General features: G+C 43.6%; 1 protein-coding gene across 1 annotated transcript in view; it reads right to left on the reverse strand.

Moving 5' to 3' along the window:
* ULK1 (unc-51 like autophagy activating kinase 1) overlaps positions 1-23,021 on the reverse strand; it is a 118,569-nt gene that overhangs the window by 58,957 nt on the left and 36,591 nt on the right. The window contains exons 6-8 of the mRNA XM_082204119.1: positions 12,772-12,945; positions 12,206-12,279; positions 5,006-5,107 (exon numbers count right to left, since the gene is read on the reverse strand). Coding sequence (XP_082060245.1) covers positions 5,006-5,107; positions 12,206-12,279; positions 12,772-12,945 — 350 coding nt within the window. The remainder of the gene's footprint in view (positions 1-5,005; positions 5,108-12,205; positions 12,280-12,771; positions 12,946-23,021) is intronic.

A 23,021-nucleotide genomic window follows, 5' to 3' on the forward strand; every position in this document is an offset into this window, starting at 1 on the left:
GCCGCCGTTCCCACATCCCCGATAACTGGATCCTCGTGCACACATATTGCACCTGCCAGACATCACTGCAAGGCACCAGGAAGCCTTGTGCCAGCTCAAATGCAAGGAGAACCAATGGAGAGCAAGGAATCTGTATCTCGTTACAGAGGGTGCTGGATGTAACGAGATACAAATACATTTCCCTATTGATCCTTAAGATTGGGAGGGGAGAATTTCAAAAAGGGATTTTTGCAGGTTCTCCCTCGAGAACTTAAGGAAAGCCCTGCTTGCTCGCAGTCTTAAAGTACATCTACTGCAGCTTCCCATTTCAAGGAAATCTTGGCTAAGCCAGGAGTCACCAACCATTTTGGACTATGGGCCCATTTTGAATTTTGAGAGTGAGCTGGGGGTGCCAGTCACAAAATGGCTGCCATGGCGAAGCATGGCATAATTTAAAAATTAGAGGGATAGCCACCCCTGACAACCTTAGGCTTAACATGGAAAATCAGCTATATGTAGCTGGTCCTGGCTACTGAGATATCACACAAACTGTTGTCATAACAGAAAGCATTCCTCAGCACCAGGAAAAATATACAAGGCGCCACAGAAATTACTTAGAAAGTAAATGCACATTTTCTTCCATAATTTCCTTTCTAGGAGAGATAGAGACTTTTGTCAAAATGAAAGATCAAGAGTCTGAGGCACCGGTCCAGGAACAACGTGGTGCTGGGTTGGTGACTTGTGGGCTAAGCAGTGTTTCCAAGAAGCTTTAGTAAACCTCCACCCCACTGCCACCATCTGTTTGTCCCCCAACACCTGTTAACTGAAGGGACACAGTCTCTCAATCTGGTTTTTTTTTTGCTTTGCTCCCGTGATCAACTGACCATCGTTGCTGAACTTTTTAGACAACCATTTTCAACGGGCTGCTGGATTAACTTGTTTCAAACCCTTTTATTAGCTGCCAAGATCGCTGCTTTTCACTGTGGGGTCAGAACAATTACTCCTATAATCAAGAGTGGCTAATTAAGCGATGAGAGATTGCCAAAAATGGACAAGGTTCTGGGCAAGATCTGGACAGAAGAAACAGACGGGGATCTTTCTACATGACAAAGCTCAAGCATTGTATAAAAGCTCAGGAAAGGCATAATATACAAAATAACTTTATAAAGGAAACAACTGAAGTTTATGCCCATAATATTTACCCCCCCTTTTTTTTTTAGCCAAGGCAGACTCTCAATGTATTATTACTATTCTGGAATGATAAATACATTATTCTGGAATGATAAATCAAGATGATGAATCCGGATGTGCCCTTCTCCGAATAATGAGTGTTTTGTGCTTTTCAGTCTATTGTGGGGTCTCCTTGTTGTTTTTTTAAAAAGAATATTTTTGTGTATGGATGTTTGCATAATAGTAAGTAATAAAATATAACCATATGAAGAAGCAAACTGAGGACGTTCAGGAGCATGCAAACCTATCAGCTTTGCATTATCATTACCCCCTTTACTTCACTCTCACTGCTTCTTTGCACAGAATCTAGAGTTGGCCTAACTCTGCACCCTTTCTGTTTTCTGTTTTGTCTAATCAGCACAACTCCAGACACCAACTGTGTTGACACAGATTGAAGGATTATCAACCCACGGGCCTACACCTACTCCAAATGCCCTGGGCAAAAAGGAAGGTCAGCGGTGGACCAATGCAGCAGCTTAACAGTAGAAAAAATGACCTGTGATAACAAGAACCATCATGTGTTATATTCACACGGAGCTCTTCCAAGAGCTCACCAAGGATAGTGTACAGTGGAGGCTGTGGGGGTCACTCACCTATCAACCTCATTCTACCCTCAGCCAGCCCCCACCTGCTTGCCCCTTTTTTTATAAGCAGTTCAAGGGGACAGGACTGCTTATCAGTTTCCTCTTGCTCAGTTTCAGCATTGTCCTTGTAGAACTCAGCAGGGAGAAGGATGAGGCCAAAGCTGGAGTTAGTTGGGTCAGGCCTCAACTACGGTTGGTCTCCCTGGCTTTCCGTCCCAATCGGCACCAGTCGCCATTACCTGAACATACTGAGCTGGTGTAGCAAGTGCGATTAAGTGTACGAACCAGGAAGTCTCTAGGTGTAAATCTCGCCTTAGAAAGGAGAGAAAGGAAGTCACTGATCTACGAAAGGAAAGACCTCAAAAAGTGGTCTGCCTGGCAGTTGCATCACCACTTAGCATGGGCCTAATTAATCTGGTTCTACCAAATTAATTATTATATCAGACCCGAAAGTCCCAGACACCTCTCGGTTATTATTAAAAATCACGCCCACATGAAAACTCCAATTCTAGTTTCTCAAGGCTGGAAGAGAACTGCTGTTGTGCAAGTCAAAACATCTTCAAGATCTGCAAAAACCTGACTGCACTACTTTATTATGTTTTTAAAAAGAATATTTGTTTAGGAAGACCTTTGAAGATCTCCTGTTATCTTTAGAATGCTCCAGGGGGCCCTTGCAACTCATTTTACTACTTAATTAACAAAAACAATTGAAGAAAAACCACACAAAATCCCACTTCCTCCTCTCCCTCCTGCTCCCGATGACCTCTCTCACGATCAAGATATAAAGAGCAATCCCGGGGCAGGGTGGAGCCAGGAATGGTAGGAGGCAGCACATTTAAATATGTATACCCCAAGCATCTTTGTAAAACCTGGGGTTTTACAGACAAGGAGACTAGAAAAGTTAAGTCTTGTTTGTGATCACTATTTGAGCTTTGCCAACCACAAAAAAGAGGAGCATTGGGGGGAAATCATCTAAGAGAGGAAGCAGCTTTTTAAAAAGTACTGAATGTTATAACGTGGCTGCCGCCATGCTAGATTTTCTAGAAAGCTTGCCAAATCAGTTTTATCCTTCCTAGCCAGGTCCTTACTGTCTATGGCAATCATACTGGCAGCTGGTATCACTCACTTGCTTGCTGAAGCCGAAACTTTGGGAGGTCCACAAATCTTAGCTGGCCTTGGGATCCAGCCAAAATGTATGCTTGCCACACACACAGCCTGCAGACAAAGGGGCAAAGGATGTGCTCGATGTTACGCCATGCTCAAAGCTTGAAGCGATGGGGAGCAAGAAGCCCCTGTCCTCCTCAGCTGGGGTACTAGAAGGCAGGGGGAAAGATGGCTCACCCCTCTTGCACAGAGTCTCAAAAAACACAACAGGTAGTTTTGATGCTCTTTCCAAGTGCTTAGGACACCATCAGGCAGATTTCCTGCTCTTCTCCATGCTCGGCAGTACAGCAATTCTCCCTGAGGTTGAACTTGCCATGCTCAAAAGAATACTTGCACACCCTTGATTATTCTCTACACCCATTCTTAAGTCTCTCAGAGCAGAATGGGTAACACTTCCTGGTTAACTATCCCTCACGCGGTGATAAGAGGTAGCTGGTAAAGTCAGCTACAGTATGCAAGCATAAAGCTGAGCATAATCTGATTGCAAAATCAAGCATTGCCTTTCAAAAACATCCAGAACACAGTGGGCAGATTGTTAGGCAGACCTTGGTGGAACAGCCCAAAACCTTTTGCTGCAGAGACAGAAAAGCCAATGGCACATGAACACACAGACACAGACACAAGGGTCAAAGCCAGTCAAGTTATTTTGGCAACTGAGGCAGAAGATTCACAAGTGCCTCTCCCACTTCCTGGCAGTAAAAATAAATTCAAGCAACGATCATCCAAAATCAACTGCCCAAGGCAGCTGCCTCATTTTGCCTAATGGTTGGGCTGGCCCTCTGTATTGAACAGATTACTAAACTACTTAAGAGATATTACTCAGTACTTCTGGTTTGTTTCTGGGCAGTGTTGGTGTTGACCTACAAAAGCTCCAATGCCCAAGGCAAGGTTATCGGAAGGCTTGCCTTCTCCTGTAGGAACCTGCTGAGGACATCAAAAGGCCTGTCTTCAGAAACAGGTGGGTGGCTACCAGAGACAGGCTTTAACTGTTGCAGCATTTGGGGTTTCCCCCTCTACTTTTCTTACCTACTGATTCATTCCACTGCTGCTACATCTGAGGGGAAAGCGGTTGGGCTCAGAGAGTGGAGGAGGAGCTGGTATTGATTTTAGGGTTTGCTCGTTTTCATTTTGTATTTTTATATTCTGATGCAAGCCACTCTGGAAAGCTGCATTATCCAGAGGAGATGTGAACGTATTTTAAATGGGGAAAGGCTTTCTAAAACCTTTTCTCCCAAAACGGTGCGGAGGAGGATGGCATTAAAAGTCAAGAGTGGGAGAGAGAAAGTGCCCCGTTTCAGTCCTTGCACAGCGGATGGTGCCTCCTACCTGGGCAGGAAGTTCTATAGTCTACCCCAGGGGTCGGCAACCTGCAGCCCATGGGCCACAAGCAGCCCACGGGGGTCGTTTAAACAGCCCACAAGCTGCCTCCGAAACAAGCTGCCCGCACGGCGAGTCCCCATATGCATAGTGGGGAGTAAAGACTCGCTTCCACGGTGCCGGAAATTGCGTCTGCGCAGATGCCAGAAATCGATCCGGCCCACGAAGCGATCTCCGCGGGAGTGAATCAGCTCAGGCGAGGTAAACCTTGCTGACCCCTGCTCTACCCCATACAGTTGCTAATCCCCAAAGAAGCTTCCCCTCAGGCCAATGGCCTGCCCAGATAGTTGCTAACTGGGAAACAGGCACTAATCGCAGCTACTTGACCCCAATCTCCTCACACTTGGTTTCATTTTTCTCCAAGTACAGCAAGGGAAGAATCGCCCTGGGATCTTTGGATGAAGGGCGGCATACAGATTCAATAAACAGAGTAAATGAAAGGAAGGAAGAAAAACAGTGCTACCATCCACCGAGACTTGTGGCATTTGTAACAGACGGCTTGTGTCCCTCAGAAGGCCAAACCCAAAGTTTCTCCCCATGTGACATGGATGATGCTCAAGTTGGAGGCTGGAATTCTTTTTTTCAACGAAAACAACCTCCGAGGAAAGGCAGGTGAGCAATCCAGAAGGCCTAATGAGCAGCCATGAAACTAAACCACAAAGGTAACTCACCTGGAAGGGGGCTTTTCCAGTCAGACACTGGTAAATGATGGTGCCAATACTCCACAGGTCAGCTTTGGCGTCGTAGTGTTGGGACATAATGACTTCTGGGGCCTGCAATAGGAGAAGAAAGGGAACATTACATTTTGTTTTAATGCCTCAGCTTCTGATTTATTTTATTTTTAAAACCTTTTTCTTGGTAACTGTGAAAGAAAGTGAGTCCCTTCCCAAACAGCATGCATAAGCATATACACACACACACACACACAGAGAGAGAGGCCAAGATTCCACAAAAGAGATTAGAGATTTTGTTCCCAGCTCAGAACGATGTAGTTATACAGGCATGGAGAAGGTTATTTCATAACTCTAATCATGTTAATTCAGGCATGATTCTGCTTTAATGAGATAAAGAAACTAACACCTTATCTCCTGACCTGCTGGAGATTGGGGGGGGGGGGGAGAGGTCCATGCCCTTCTCATGCATGCATGTTTCTGTTTGTGAAAATATATAATACACATTTGCATATACAGAGCCATAGCGGGGGGGGGGGGGGCTGGGGATGCTAACCAGGGTTTTTGTCCCGGGTGAAGCCTCCAAAGGGGCGTTACTGATGCTCCCAGCCTCTGTATGTGTGTACGCAAATGTGGGTGCCAAATTGGGTCTTTGACCTGGGTGAAATAAAGCCTATTTTCACTTGTCATATGTACTTGCATCCATTATGTATCTGCATTCTGTATTTCAAGGGTAGCCAACACAGTGCTTTCCAGATGATGCTGGACTACAACTCCCATCATCCCTGGCCATTGGGCTGGGGCTGATGGGAGTTGTAGTTTAACAACAACATTTGGAGGTCATCACGTGGGCTAAACCATGTTCTATTGCAGGGTTAGGCAACCTAAGGCCCGGGGGCCCGATGTGGCCCAATTGCCTTCTCAATCCGGCCCGCAAACGGTCCGGGAATCAGCGTATTTTTACATGAGTAGAATGTGTGCTTCTATTTAAAATGCATCTCTGGGTTATTTGTGGGGCATAGGAATTCGTTCATTTTTTTCCTTCAAAATATAGTCTGGCCCACCACATTGTCTGAGGGATGGTGGATTGGCCCACGGCTGAAAAGGGTTACTGACCCCTGTTCTATTGCATAGACACATAAGTCACCACACTAAAGCAAAGTTCTCCCCTAAAAAACTAAAACCAATCTGCACACATGTTTGAAATACAGCAACATCTTTTACCACCTGCCACCCAGGTGAACAAGAGAGTCAAGCCAGGACAGGTAACACCAGACTTCACAGCCTGAATGACAATCTACAACAAGCTTCCCAAGAATATGGCCTACTACAAAGGAGAGTGTGAGGACAACTTCCAGGGATGGCGGAGAAAGCTCCCCAAAGTCTGGCAACCACCCCTAGGCCTTGGCAGTGAAAAACCCACAGTCAGCTCCCTGCTTTAGGGCTGCACCAGATGAGGGCAAACAGACCAGTCTGCATAAACCTAGACTTGTCCTGATCACACAGAGTAATATTTATTACAGAATTCCCCACCTCCCCCTGAATAATCTCTTTGCAATTCCTCCCATGCATATTCCCCACTTCAAACAAGATCCAAGCAAATTTGGCTGTGAGAAAGAGTGGAACAAAAGCTGCAGTGGGGTTTTTTCTAAGTGTGGGTGGGTGGTATCCTTCCTTATAGAGTCTGGATGTATCCCTCTGGATACATAAGCTTCAGGATGTGAAGGCGGCAAACCTGGAAGTATTTTTCCAGGTTTCACCCCGCACGCACGTGCAGAAGCGGTCCTCCGGTTGCGAATTCCTTGAGATGCAGGTGGACCTCCAGAATGGATCCTGTTCGCAACCGGAGGTGCCACTGTATTTCTTACACTTTTATTCCACCCTTGTCCCAAGGAGCTCCAAGAAGTCCACCATTTCATTCTCACCATAAGCCAGTGCTTCCATTTCCAACATTTGTGCAATTGACACTAATCTAGGTTGGGGAACCTGTGGGCACATCTGAATAGGACTTCAACCCTCATTGGCCAACAATCAAGGCAAATGGGAACTAAGGCCCAGAAACATCAGGAGGGCCATAGGAAAACAATAGCAAGCTCAGTAGCCTGCAACAAAATAAAATGGACAGAAACAGTTTTCCTAAAAGCAATCAGATATTGCCTGCATGCCAACGCTTTCCTTCTGGGAAAGCCTGCAGAAATAAAATGTTTTTAGCATTAGACGAAATGTGTATGATGTTGGAGCCTATCTAACCCTTTGTTTTACACAGCACATCTAGTTTGGTCATCAGCCAGGAGCCCTTCAGCCATTCTCTCCCTCTCTCCCTCCCTTAGCCTTGCATCCCTCATAGTGCCAATTTATCTTCAAAGCCATGCCCAGAGTTCCTTGGAAGAAGATTGAGATGTTTAAATGCCTTAAAGAAGAGACTTGGGAGTTTGCTGCCTCCACCTGCAATGTAAAGTGGAACAGTCCATTCTAACATGGCAGCCTTTTACCATGTATGCTGCGATTAGGTCTTGATTCACACTGAGAGCCATGATGACAGGTCTATCCAATGCCCTTGGTGAATTAGACGTCAAAGGCAACTGCTCATTTGCCAGGTTACCTGCAGGTATCTCCTGTGTGCAGCTGTGCCGGGTTTTTATTTGCCTTATTAGAAGTTCCTTGGCAGAACACTGCTGTGGGAAAGGCTAATCTGAAAACAAGATTTGATTTGATTTTTGCAGGGGGGGCATTAAACACAACAAACTGGTCTAGCCCAGCCGGCACCACCTAAAGTAGTCCAGTATTGTCTGCTCATGCTGGCAGCATCTCTCTAGGGTTTAAGACAGGGAGTCTCTCCCATCATCTACTACCTGATCCTATAAAAGCAAGCAAGCAAAAACTTGGGAGATGGTAAGAAGTGAACCTGGGATCTTTTGCACAAGAAACAGGAGTTGCACCACTGAGCTATGGTCTCTTATTAGCTGGAACAGAGGGACAAGAGTTGCGTGGGAAGATTGTGAACTGTTTTCTTTTCAACCGCCACATGAAACTAAAGCACACACGTAAAGAGTCGCTATGACTCGATTCCCGTTATTCTTTATTTGGGTTGTGCACCAAGCTGCTATTGCATGTTTGCTAACCTCATACAAACAAGCCATTGGCTGCATCGCCTAAGCCTGGTCCTTCGCCAGGACTTCCTCCCCCTGCTGATCTTTGCAATCTTAGCAAACACTCTGCAGGCAACCTAGTCATAACAACAAAGAGGCCAGAGAGAAGAATTAGATGCCATCGAAGGCTATCCTTTGAAAATGAGGCCTTGGCAGCAGCAACAGACCTCAAGGAACCTCTCCCTTTCTGAGGCAGTGCATAATGGAACAAGAATTCATCTCTCCCCAGGGCTGAGCTAAAGATCACACCACAGGGTAGCAAGCTAGGCATGGATATGTGGGGGCGCGGGGGGGGGTAAAGTTAGCATTTTGTTAACACGTCTTTAGCAGTTACACATGAGGACAAACTTGAAGTTTTGAGAATGTGTTCATCATACACAGAGGCTGGATTTACACACACATCATGCACATATATGATGTTCGGTGTGTTTGTAATTTTATTAATGTACACCTGGTGATTTGCAGCTTGATGTGCAAATTGGATTTATGAAAAAGTAGGGCCAGGTTCGGATGTCATGACCAAGCCATGGTTTGAGTCATTCGGGCCATTCCTTGAAGTCACTTACGCTCGTCCTCCCCTCGCATGCTCCGATACTGTGATAGGAATTTTGAGGTCTTAGATATATGTTAAATGTTCATAAGTGTACCAACTAAGCACATACATAGATCAGCACCTGAAACCATTTTTGACCTGAAACCATTATTGATTCCCAAACTGTCCCAAACTGACCAAATATTTTCTCTGCAAGGTCAAAGGAAAATGGAAAAGCCTCCCCATTGTCTTTTCTTTCACAAAATCCTGTCTTAAGGGTATCTCTGTGTTTGAATAGGGTGTGAGCCTGTGACATGGCCCAGGAACTAAGTATTTATCATTACAAAAGACTGGCCAGGCTCCCCAGGGTATCCAATCAAGTAAGCAGGCAATCCAATCAAGTGACCATTAAACAGGTAACCTGCCACTCAGATTTCTGTTTTAGACCACCTTTTCTGTGATGTAGGTGCGGGGTGGTGGTCTTGGGTTACACCCCTTCTCTGATGTATGGAGGTGTGGTCTTGAGCTCCAGGGCCAGGGATTTAAAATGCCTTGTGTGCCACTGTTCTGGGTTCCTTCTCCATTCCTGCATGTGAGGGGAGCACCCTGTTGCAACAGATCAATAGAGATCAGGCTTACTAGCTGCTTTGTTTCTCAATATTCTCTGGTTGGCCTCTGTTATTTTCTCCTACCAATAGGGAACCTACGTAAGGACTCTATATGGGCTCTTGGATACCCCATAAGGGAAAATGGAAGATTTTAGGTAAGAACAATACCCAGCCTCACTTCCAGGTCCACCGTAACCACGGCTTGTTGTTATGTCCGATTCACACAAACCATGAGCACTGCAAACCAAGTCAGAATTGGAAACCACTGTTTGGTTTGCTTGATTCATATACACAGAGAAATCCACTGTAGCTCTTGTGAGCCAGGAAAAGAAAAAAGAGGGAGATCGGAGAATGGAAGGCGGAAGCACTCAAGACCAAGGCATAGTCCAAACAAACCAAGTCATGATAAGTCCATGACACCTGATGTAGGCTATTCACACATGCAATTCATCACTTCACTGCCAACTGAAACACTAGAACTTGTGAACCATGTCACAGTAACTGGCAAGCTGGGACTGTCAAGTGCACTTTCAGAAGTAGACCAGGCTTGCTGTTACTTAACATGTAAAGGTCCTAAGGCAGACTCTTCAGGTGGGAATCAAGTGCCCAACATCCATACACAAACTGTCTTTTCCAACATAAGCTTGGTAGCCAATCTCATGGCAATGAGGAAAGATTCCACCCCACCCCACCCCGCAAATTCATCCTGTTCAAACCAGACAAGTCTCTCTCTTTCCTCTTCTTTCCATTAGAAGATGCAGCACTATTACTGTGGAACAGGATTATATATTAATGACAGGAGATAGAACTGGAGGCATTACCAAATGGATGCTGTATTTCTGTCTCATAGCAAAACAATACCATCAAATGGAAAGTAAAGAGAGCAAGGAGACAGACTTCTTGTGATTGCTTTCAATCTCAGACTTCATTGCCTGTTCTCCTAGACTGCTGTTTTTTATATATTTTTTGCAAAGAATCCAGCTGAGTCCCAAAGGAGAGGGGGCAGTTTTACAAAAATCAAAACTTCTGTCTCCAGCTGAAAACATGGCATGATCCAGAGTAGAGAGGGGGAGCTCCTTCATGAGTACATCAGAAGGAATGCTTTTAGTCAGAAAGTGATTCCCTTTCAGATCGTCTCACCCCAAATCAACTTCAAATGGGGCCCAGCAGAAAAGCCCCTGAACCTATTTGCCCATAAAGTGGTAGGCTCTTTCCACTCTGGAAGGGCTATTGTGCCTGCAGATTTCAATCACTCCTGTCCTTTCCTGAGTACTAAGAGGCAAGCATGGCTTCTTTGTTAGCTAGGACTACAGAATGCTTTCCTATCAAGAATATACTTCCTTTAACATAAGCTTTCTTATTTTATACCAAGTACCGTATTTTTTGCACCATAACACTCACTTTTTTCCTCCTAGAAAGTAAGGGGAAATGTCTGAGCGTGTTATGGAGGGAATGCCTATGGGTGGCATGCCTACGGATTTTCCTCCTCTAAAAATTACATGTGTGTTATGGTCGGGTGTGTGTTATAGAGCGAAAAATACGGTATATATTTTATACTTATTTTATACCTTTCAATTAAAGGTGTGCTCCAAGCAAGGATTCATTTAACTGAAGTTAATTTCTGCTGCTGCATATAAACCCTAAAAGCAGGCAGAAAAACCCTTTCACAAATACAAAGCACTGTCTGAAGGCACACTATACTGTAATATTGCTGAAGCTAAACAGGCCTGCATCTGGTGCCTAGGTGGGAGACCCCCCCCCCCCCGAAATCGGTTCATGTCACCTTGAGTTCCACAACAAAAGAGAGGCAGGTCTAGGTAAATAAATACAATCATCGCCCAACTGATAATTTCAGAGCCAAGCTTTATCATGGAGTACAGGCCCTGGAGCTGAGCCCTGGCTAAGCTAACCTCTGAATGAGACTACTCTATGGCTTTTTTCCCCTGCACAACAGCAGAAAACACAATAGGCCAGAGTAACAGAAGACCACCTGTGCTCACACAAAGCAGTAGCGACAATGGAGATTGGTTTATGACCCCGAACAGCATCCCTTTGCATAGTAAGTTATGGGGAGATACATCGTTTACAATCAGGATTCTAAAATCAATACATTAATCCACACTCAGCTGGCACAGCCCGTAGGCCCAGAGCCAGCTATCAGTTCAGTTGAGCATTGGCTGAGGGCCAAAGGAGTGTGCAAAGGCCCCTCACCAACACGACCCACTTTTGAATGGGAGCTGCCCAGAGGGTGCAGAATTCTTACAGTAAATATCAATCACTCACACATGCACAGTTCATCACACTCAATGAGGGCAATGAATCACAGGGTGGAACAGGGCAATGCAGAGCAGCACAGGTTAGATTCTCAGTGGCTTCCATTAAGTTCTATGGTACAAAGCACAGGCAAGACTGGGGAGGGGAGTCCTGGGTTCAATCCCTGGGAGAGAGATAGGGAAGATTCTTGTCTGAAACTCTAGAGAACCATTGCCACCTACACAACAGTGCGGCAGATGGCCAAGTGGTCAGACCCTATGTTCTACCTCCTCGCGATCCCACAAAATGGGAGATTGCCAGAAGCAAAGTAACAGAGAGACACCACACCTTTAACAGGGAGCTGTAATACAAGAACTGTTCTTTGCCCCGCTCATCACCACTGTGGTGGTTTGACAGGAAAATGCAGGGTTGATTTGTTTTAATCAGGCATTTAAAGGCACATGGCAGCAGAGATACAAAACAGGACATGGCAGGGAACATCATACAGCAGGAAGTGAGAGAAGACACAATTGGAACAGAGCCTTACATTCACGTTCAATAAGCTTCATTAACGGATGGTTGTTTTTAACTCCCCACATTCCGCAGTGATAAAGAATAGTTCCTACTGCGGGCAAAATGATAACCAGAATGGACTTACCATGTACATGGGGGAGCCACAGAGAGTCGCAGCCATCATATTGCTCTGCAGGTATCGTGCAAATCCAAAATCAGCTACACGCAGAACCAAAACAAGCCAAAAGAAAGGAAAAAAGAGCAAGGTTAAAATAAATGACAGCTCACAAACACAGTACACGTACGTGAGTGACCACCACTTGGTGACGACAAAGGCGCACTTGCATGTGCCAAAACAATCGTCGTTGATTGCAGACAACAGTTTTTGTATCGCCCCAAAACACAGAATATATTTTAACAGAGGAAATAGTTGCACTCAGCTGTCAAACACACTTACTATAGAGTAAGCTGAATACTTCTGTGTAAATTCACACAGAACTGCAATATAACAATTGACTGAGTGAAGCGGACAAAAATAAATAAAAATGCATGACTTTTTTTTACTTTTTTTTAAAGCTAATTACTTGGCCTGGTTTGGAATTCCACTTGTAACATTTGGAAAACCAGTTTCAACTACAATATCTGTTACACATTACCAGCAAACATTTTTAAATTTTTTAATGAAATCAATGGACAGCTCCAGGGGCTTACCAATCTTAATGCGAATGTTGTTGGGGTTCGATTTTTTGCCCCCCACAAAAGAAAGGAGGATGTTTTGAGGTTTCAGATCCCGGTGGATTATCCCTTTGCTGTGTAGCACCTTCATGGCGCCGGCAATTTGCTGCAGAAAGAGTCTGATCGTATCTTCGCTGAGGGTCCTCATACCTAGAGAGGGCGAAAGGTGGGGGGAGATTAATAGCTGCAAAACCAGCTATTATAATAACTGATAACCATCTATGATAAGGAGCGAATATCACCCATAAATATCTAGTGCTGCAAGGAAGACATACGAGGTGCAAGGGCCAATAGGGATAAGCATGGTACAATTTATTTAAAATTGTTGCTTCTCCCAAAGTCAATGCAATTTACAAAAGCCATTGCAGCATAATATCACAGCCCCCTCCCAAACAGCAGCAGCAATAAAAACACATAAGTTTCCATATTATCAAGGAATGCCCCCCATCCCCCAAAAAGGCTCAGAGTTCAGAAGAGTGAACACTTCTATCCCTTCATTTTATCCTTACAACAACCCTGAAAAGTAGGCTGTGAGGTGGAGATTAGCCCATGCTTCATGACTGAGTAAAGATTTGGACCCGGGTCTCCCAGTCACCATCCAACACTCCTGCCACCTCGGCTCCATAATGAACATTTACATTATTATTTTTGTAACTGTCTTAAATGCAGGTGACAAATCAACTACGAATCTGTTATCATTTGTGAGCCGCAAGTTCAGGTCAAGTGACAGAAGTGAGCAGAGTCCCGTTTCCCAAAGCCCTCAGGGAACCGGGCACGAGTTATGAGACATGACGCATTAGAAAATACCTCAAGAGCTATTAAAGAGGTGTGCGCGTGTGTGCGCACGCCATGCTTTTGCTGCGTTTACCTTGGAGCAGCTGAGCAAGATGAGGCTCACACACACACACATAATGCATCATGGGGGATTTAGCCACTTCCTTGGACACAAGTCACCCTCTCGCCATCCCCTCAGGCGGACGGTAGACAACGTTCCCTCTTGCACTCAGTAAAAGTCAAATTAACCAACGATTTGCCTTATTTTCACACCATTCAAGATGTGATCCCCGAGGGAGACACCTTACTCAGCCTAATGGCCTGCCTGCCGCCTAATAACTCGGTTCTCTAGGACTCCTTTTTTTTTTTATAATATTTTTTATTAGTTTTACAAAAGTTTTTATAACAGACAAACACAAAAAAGAAAACAAACAAACAAACAAGTATAATTTCATAATGTCATTTCATAAACTTCTTTCCTCGGACTTCCCCATACCTCCCCTTTCTGCATCCTCATGTCCAAATTTTATAGCAACTTATAAATGTTTTTTCCAACTCTAATTCATCATAGTCCTTTCTTATTCTAATCTTATGTTACTGCAACCCTTTCTCTCTATAGAATCTCGACATTCTAAACTTCATCAAGTTTATAGTAGTCCTTAAGATAAATCTTGAATTTCTTCCAATCTTCTTCCACAGTCTCCTTTCCCTGGTCTCGAATTCTGCTCGTCATTTCCGCCAATGTCATATAGTCAATCACTTTCATCTGCCATTCTTCCACGGTGGGTAGATCTTGTGTCTTCCAATACTTTGCGATCAGTATTCTTGCTGCTGATGTTGCGTACATAAAGAAAGTTCTATCCTTTTTTTGCACCAATTGGCCGACAATGCCCAAGAGAAAGGCCTCTGGTTTCTTAAGAAAGGTATATTTAAATACCTTTTTCATTTCATTATATATCATCTCCCAGAAGACCTTAATCTTCGGGCATGTCCACCAAAGATGATAAAAAGTACCTTCAGTTTCCTTACATTTCCAGCATTTATTGTCAGGCAAATGGTAAATTTTTGCTAGCTTAACTGGGGTCATGTACCACCTGTATACCATTTTCATCACATTTTCCTTTAAGGCACTACATGCCGTAAATTTAATTCCGGTGTTCCACAACCTTTCCCAGTCAGCAGACATAATATTATGACCAATGTCCTGTGCCCACTTAATCATAGCTGATTTAACTATTTCATCTTGTGTGTTCCATTTCAACAGCAAGTTATACATTCTTGACAAATTCTTAGTATTGGGTTCTAGCAGTTCTGTCTCGAGTTTTGATTTTTCCACCTGGAAGCCAATTTTCCTGTCTTGTTTAAAAACCTCCGTTATTTGATAATAGTGGAGCCAATCTTGTACTTTGGGTTTTAGTTTTTCATGGCTCTTTAATTTCAGTTTCTCTCCATCCTGTTCTAAAATCTCACAATACTTTGGCCATCCGACCTCCATATTAACTTTCTTATGGGCCTTCGCCTCTAAGGGTGACAACCATCTAGGGGTTTTGTTTTCCAACAGGTCTTTATATCTCATCCAAACATTGAACAACGCTTTCCTTACAATGTGATTTTTAAAGGCACTGTGCACTTTGATTTTGTCATACCATAAATATGCATGCCAACCGAATGCGTTATTGAAACCTTCTAAGTCCAAGATATCTGTATTCTCGAGGAGCATCCACTCTTTCAGCCAGCAGAATGCTGCTGCCTCATAGTACAATTTTAAGTCCGGCAGGGCAAATCCCCCTCTTTCTCTTGCATCTGTTAATATTTTATATTTTATTCTGGGCTTTTTGCCCTGCCAGACAAATTTCGCAATATCTTTCTGCCACCTCTTGAAACAGTCCATCTTGTCAATAATCTGCAAAGTTTGAAACAAAAATAACATTCTAGGCAATACATTCATCTTAATTACTGCAATTCGGCCTAACATTGATAATCTCAAATTTGACCATATTTCTAAGTCTTTTTTAATTTCTAACCAACATTTTTCATAATTGTCCTTATATAAATTCAAATTTTTAGATGTTAAATTAACCCCTAGGTATTTCACCTTCTTAACCACCATCAAACCCGTCTCTTCTTGAAACTTATTCTTCTCCATATCTGTCAGGTTTTTCCCTAAGACTTTAGTTTTTTGTTTATTCAATTTAAATCCAGCTACCTGGCCAAATTGTTGAATTATCTCCAACACCTTTTTCGTGCTAGTGTATGGCTCTTGTAAAGTCAGAACTAAGTCATCTGCGAAAGCCCTTAACTTGTAATGTTTTGCTCCGACCTGTACACCTTTAACTTGCTGGTCCTCTCTAATCATGTTCAGCAACACCTCCAGGACCGAAATAAAAAGCAATGGGGAAATTGGGCACCCCTGTCGTGTTCCTTTTTCTATCTTAAGTTCCTCAGTTATTACATTGTTTACAATCAACTTAGCTTTTTGTTCGGAATATATTGCACCCATACCATTCTCAAAACCTTGTCCTACCCCCATCCCATGAAGGTTCTTTTTCATAAAACTCCAAGAAATGTTGTCAAAGGCTTTCTCCGCATCCACAAATATCAAAACTGCTTTAGTATTTATGTTCACCTCTAACTTTTCCAAAATGTCTATTATATTCCTAACATTGTCTGAGAGGTGTCTCTTTGGGAGAAAGCCTGCTTGGTCTCTATGAATCTTTTCCATCAATACTCTTTTGAATCTTTTTGCTAAAATGTCTGCAAAAATTTTGTAATCCACATTGAGTAACGAGATTGGGCGGTAGTTCTTCAATTGAGTCTTTTCAGTCTCTGTCTTTGGTATGAGCGAAATATATGCTTCTTTCCACGATTCAGGTGCCTTTTTTCCCTCTAAGATCTCATTACAGACATCCTTTAACGGTTGTATCAACCATTCCTTTAACGATTTGTAATATCTGGAAGTCAGTCCATCTGGCCCTGGAGATTTGCCCAATTGCATGTCCTGAATGGCACCCTCTATCTCTTGTTCTGTTATTCTCTGGTTTAGATCCACCTTACTTTGAGGAGAGATTTTTTGTAATCCATGTTTATTAAGGAATTTATCTATGTCTTCTTCATTTTGTAATCCTTGGGAATAAAGTTTTTTGAAATAACTCACAAAACAGTTTCTTATCTCATTTGGTTTAGATATGGTCCTTCCATCCACTTCCAAACTTGAAACTGTATTTAATTTCTGTCTTTTCTTGAGTTGCCATGCCAAGAGTTTGCCACATTTGTCTGCCGACTCAAATGTCTTTTGTCTCATTTGCTTTATTTTCCACTCTATCTCTTGGTTCATCAATTCCATATATTGTGTTTGATACAATTTAATCTCCCTCAAAATCTCCTGGGACTTTGGTTTTAACCTTAATTTTTTCTCTCCTTCTTTTATCTTTTCCAAAATTTTTTCTCTTTTCTCCTTCTGCTTTCTCTTCTTTATTGAGTTTTGTTGAATCAAAAACCCTCGCATCACAGCTTTACTTGCGTCCCAGATCACTCTTCTTTCCACATCGCCCCTTAGATTGATTTCAAAATAGTCCTTTAAGGTTTTTTGGGCCTTCAAGTGGAACTCTCTATCTCGAAACAGGGTGTCATTCATTCTCCATCTAAACTGACCAGTTGTTGTAAGTTTCATTTCCATCTTCACGGCGTTATGGTCGGAGCAGGTTTTTGGGCAGATTTCTACCTTCTTAATCTTCGGAGCCATTCCACTAGTAATCCAGATTTGGTCGATTCTGGTCCAGGTCATCTTTGCTTGGGAGAAAAAGGTTCCCTCTCTTTCAAGAGGGTTCCTTGTTCTCCAAATGTCTATTAAGTCCATATTTTCAGTCATTTCAAAAAAAGTCTTCGGGAGTCTCCCTTCTTTAGTGAGTATCAGTCTTTGTGTCTTGTCCATGTTTGTAGAAACTACACCATTCATATCTCCCATGATTATCATGTTATATTCCAAATAGTCCATCAGGGTTTCATGAAGTTTTTTGAAGAATTCTGCTTTACCTTCATTTGGTGCATAAATCCCAATTATCAAAAATTTTTCTCCTTGTGCTTGAATCTCCACCGCTAAATATCTTCCTTCTTCATCTTTAAAAATCATTTTTGGGGCCCACTTCTCTTTTACATAAATCACAACTCCTCTTTTTTTCACTTTGTCCGACGAGATAAATTCTTGTCCCAATTTTTTATTCATAAGCAGTCTCCTGTGGGCTCTGGTTATGTGAGTTTCCTGTAAACAAATCACGTCCAGTTGTTCTCTGTACAAAATGTGGAATACTTGTCGTCTCTTCAAAGGCATGTTCATCCCATTACAATTCCAGCTAAGGAATTGCAGGGCCATCTTGTTATTTTTCTGGTATTCCTCCAACTGCTCCCAATTGTTGTTCCTCCTCTGTTGGTGGTGGAAGGTTCTGTCCAAATGAGAGGTTCAAGATATCTATTACACTCCTTTGCTCAGCAATTGGGTCTACAGTTCCTTTCTGTAGATCTTCTTGATTTTTATGCAGGAAGCTGTCTTTATCCTGTGTCGTCTTTATTTTCACCTTCTTCCCCCTATAGTCAAAGGACAGTCCCTGTGGGAATTCCCACCTAAAACGAATGTTGTTCTTCTTGAGCAGGTAAACCAGGTCCTTATAAGAAGCTCTCAAGTCCAGAATATGTTTAGGGATATCTTTAAAGATCTGTATCGGTGAATTCCCAATTTGTAAGGCCTTTTCAAAATGCAGTCTTAATATTTTGTCTCTTTCCTCCTTCGATCTCAAGGTGATCAAGCAGTCTCTCGGTACCTTTCTATTCTGTCTTCTGCCCAGTCTGAATGCCGTTGTGATTTTGATTTCTTCTTCCTCTAAGTCTTCCCAAGCATCAGCAAACTCCTTCGTTAAAAAGTCCGTGAGATTGTCTCCTTCGTCCTCTGGAATTGATCGTAATTTCAGATTCCTTTCTTTTCTTTGTAGTTCCCACAGTGCCAGAGTTGCATCGTGGTCATAGACCTTCCTGGCAATCGGTTCTAATTTTTCCTGAGTCTCTCCAGCAATAGTTCTGGCTTCCTCCGCAATTTGACGTGTGGCAGAGTTCTCTTGCGTAAGCTTATTTATAGATTCTGTATTCAAATCAAGTCTTGCTGTCAAGTCTGTCAATTTCTGTGAGTTCTCTGTCAATTTCTTAGTGTTCTCTGCCGTTTGCTTTGTTAAATTCTCCAGGGATTGATTTATCTTAAGAAGGGCTTGCGATACTGCATCCATGGAGACTACTGTACCTCTTTCTTGTCCTGTTGTCACTGTAGAAGTTATTCCTGAGATCGAGCCTCTTTTCTTGTGTTGCTGCAGCTGTTGTTGATATTGCCTTGTCTTGGCTCTCGTGCTTATCTCGTCTGCTGGGCCACTCATATCCCAAGGTCGTTTCCCACAAGAGCCTTCTCCTAAGAAAATTCCACTGTCCCAAAGCGTAGCAACTTTTAGTTTACCCTCTAGAGGGAGCAAATCAGAATGTCCGCAAACCGAAATAAAGAGTGTTAAAAAGCAAATTTATCAGGAGGCTTCTATAAGTATAATGCAACACTTTCCCAGTAAATAGAGTCCCAGCCTTCCCTGATATAATGTATCCACAAAGTCCCAAAACTTTGTAACAAATAAACAATAAAGCTTCCACTTTGTTACTTTCACAGGAATCTGAAGTCAGTTCAGTGTTCCTTTGTTTTATGAGCAGTTCGTACCAGGTTGGAGGCTGCAGAAAGTTTCCTTTTCCTTTAAATTAGTCATGCAGCTTATAAAGTCACTTTTTCCTCCCCTCTGCCCTGCAAGCTGGAGGGGATAGTCAAAGTCCAAATGTCGGGTTCAAGCATTTAAAAACGATTTTCCCTTACGGATGCAGCTTAGTAACTTTCGTTGCTTTGATTATCATGCAGTCGGGGGAAGGCAGACTTCCTTAATTTTTGCCTTTCCCGTTTTCAGCCTAATTTCAGGTAGTTTTAATTCGAATAGAGGTTCAGTCTTACTCACGGGTCTTTTTTGTCCAGATTATTCAGGAAGGGAATCGGCGCTCTCCACTAATGGCGACGCGGCTTCACTCTGCGGGCTGGGTAGCGATTCTCAGCACCGCGCTCCCCCGTTGTCGTTCCGGAGCCTTTAAAAAGGCTCTTTCTGCGGTAAAGAGGGGGCGCTTCGGGTGCCCACCGAATCTCCTTGTTCACAGGATCCGTTCCTGTGATTTTAGGGGTCCCCCGCTTGCCGAAGCGGGTCAGACCCGAACTCGCAGAGCCGTCCTCTCTCCGGAGCTCGGAGAGAGAGCAGCCATTAGCGCTGGCGCCGAACCGGAAGTCGGTTCTCTAGGACTCCTAAGAGGATGTAGTTTTCTTTGCTTTAACGCAGGTGTAGGCATCCTAAGGCCCCGATCCGGCCTAACCGCCTTCTCAATGTGGCCCACGGATGGTCAGTGTGTTTTTCATGTGTGCTTTTATTTAAAACAAACCTGTGGGTTATTTGTGGGGCATAGGATACATAGCTGCCAACTTTTCCCTTTTCTTGAGAGGAATCCTATTCGGAATAAGGGAATTTCCCTTTAAAAAAGGGAAAAGTTGACAGCTATGCATAGGAATTCATTCTCTCCCCCCCCCCCCAAATATAGTCCGGCCCCACCACATGGTCTGAGGGATGGTGGATGGATGGCCCCATGGCTGAAAAAGGTTGCTGACCCCTGTTTTAACGTATTCCTTAGGGCTGCCTTTTGGTGGCGAAGGCCTCATAAAGCGGCATAAAATACAGTAACCACAATACAGTGGTACCTCACAAGACGAATGCCTCGCAAGACGAAAGAGTTTTCCGTTTTTTGAGTCGTTCTGCAAGACGAATTTCCCTATGGGCTTGCTTTGCAAGACGAAACATCTTGCGAGTTTGTTTCCTTTTTCTTAAAGCCGCTAAGCTGTTAATAGCCGCTAATAGCCGCTAAGCCACTAATAGCCGCTAAGCGCCGTGCTTCGCAAGATGAAAAAACCGCAAGACGAAGAGACTCGCGGAACGGATCAATTTCGTCTTGCGAGCCACCACTGTACAATAATCCAGAACAGGATTAAGTGGGTTGAGTGCGCACGCACGCACGCACACACACACCAATGTTTCTCGACTGCAATGTCCATCATCCCCGACTACCAGCCAAGCTGGCAGGGGCTGATGGGAGTCGGAGTCCAACAACATATGGAGGGCCACTGGGTTCATCATGGCGACTTGCCATTTTGGCTACTACATTTTGCTGGAAGCAGAACTCCTCTCAATACCACTTGCTGGGAGCTGCAGATGGACTTCAGTTCTGCTTTTGGACTGCCCATCACACACACAAACACACGTCCCACTGGGTAAAACACACAGGACTAGGCCCTTTTGCTGAGGAAATTGGGATATATATATATATATATATGCTTTCGTAGATTTTCACGGGTACAGGAATGCAGGTTTTGGTGTCTTCGGGTGTCTTCCCGTGTAAGAGTTGGGGTGTCTGACCTCGTCGAAACGTCGCCCAGACACCCCAACTCTTACACGGGAAGACACCCGAAGACACCAAAACCTGCATATATATATATATATATATATATATATATATATATATATTACACACAGAGAGAGGGGGGGGGTTTAAACACGGGAGGAGGAAGGGGAGCGGGCAGAGGCCATCCAAAACCAAGCTTAGTCAGTAGCATATCACCAACCCCTTCACCTGTTCACAGAGCCAATGCCAGCCCTGGGTGCTTCTTGCAAGGGCTTGCCAATGTGCACATTCAATGCCAAGGCATGCTGACTAATGCCGTGACAACGTTTTGGCAAGAAGCAAACCCTTCTCCTCTTCCGCCACGTGGAGGGACAAGCTGAGCTCATCCTCAACATTTGGGCCAGGGAGTAAACACACAGGTGCCTGGGCTGGGGGGGGGGCAGCGCAATTCAAAACCTGCCATTGCCTTGCAGTTGAGGGATAAAGGGAGTCCAGAACAGGAGTGGAATCTAGGAATCGGGGCAAAGTTACAAGCGCCGAATTGCTGCCATTTCAAGGACGGAGGGCCTGAAGCACAGGCTCAATGCCGGATTACCAAACAGGCAGAGTAGGCATCGGACAATGGGCCCCACACCTTTTAGGGGCCCTGCGAAATCAGTTCAAAATAATCAATTTGATCTTGAGAGAAAATTACAATCAAGCTTTCTTAGCTCAACTTGCTCCTCCCTGCCCAATAAATCCAGAGGCAAAGCGGTCGCTGAGCACCAAGGTTACATACACTGCAGCAATGCTGTCCCACATTTGCAGTTGTTTTGCAGCATGTTGGTGTCATTGTAAAACAAAACAAAACATGTTTCTAGTCCTCATTGATTCAGAAAAAGCTTCAAAACAGGTAAGAGAGCAAACATTATGGAGAGAAAGCTGGGAAATGAAGATGAAGGATTCTATGTGGCAGAGCTATTGGCAAATTTGGGGAACTGGAAGGAAGCTTCAGTGTGGCTCACAGCTTTCCAGCTCATTCCTATTTTTCCTGCCTTCTAATAACATCAAGGAGTGTCTGTTCTATTTCTTATACACAAGTATGTAATGTTCTTATCATTCCCAGCTGATCTATCTTTTTTACAGATTGAGGTGTTGGAATTGCAGACCCTCCAAGTGTCCCTATTTTCCAGGGACAATCCCGGATTTACAGAAGCCGCCCAGGTTTCTGATTTTATCCCAGAACGTGCCAGTTTACCTTAGGACGTCCCTATTTTCAGCAGAGAAATGTTGGAGGGTATTGAGGCAGTCCTGTATAGGGAAGGTTTTTTAATGTTTTATTATGTTTTTATATATGTTGGAGGGCACCCAGAGTAGCTGGGGAAGAAGGAGGAGGAGGGGACCTCCCTAATTTCATCAGAGAAATGTTGTAGGTTATGGAATTGAACAATTTCAGACTTACTGTTCTTCCACAAAAAGAACTCCCTCTCCCTGGCCTAAACTATTCCTCATATGCTCCAAGGCAGCCCTGTTTAGGGAGGTTTTTAATGTTTGACGTTTTATTGTCTTTTTAATATTCTGTTGAGAGCAGCCCAGAGTGGCTGGGGAAACCCAGCCAGATGGACGGCGTATAAATAATAATTTCTTATTATTGCTATTGTTATAACCTTTTTATTGTAATTTTAATTAAATTTTCAAATTATACGTTTCAAAATGAACATTTTGCACAATGCCATATATCCATTGACTTCCCTTCTTTTCCTTCTATGGTTCAATTTACTTATCATTCCTGCATATTTTACCATTCTCATATGCTAACTTTCTAACTGCAGGCTTTAAAAATGTTCAAAGAGGTGGCATCCCAGCCCTTAACATTGGTATTGTGAATGCAGTCCTTTGTACCTTGTTCTATCACACTCGGCCTCAGGGAACACAATCTGGATGGTAGTAGCTGTCATTTTAAATGC

This window comes from Podarcis vaucheri (assembly GCF_965113315.1).
Source record: "Podarcis vaucheri genome assembly, chromosome: 16".
Lineage (NCBI taxonomy): Eukaryota > Metazoa > Chordata > Lepidosauria > Squamata > Lacertidae > Podarcis > Podarcis vaucheri.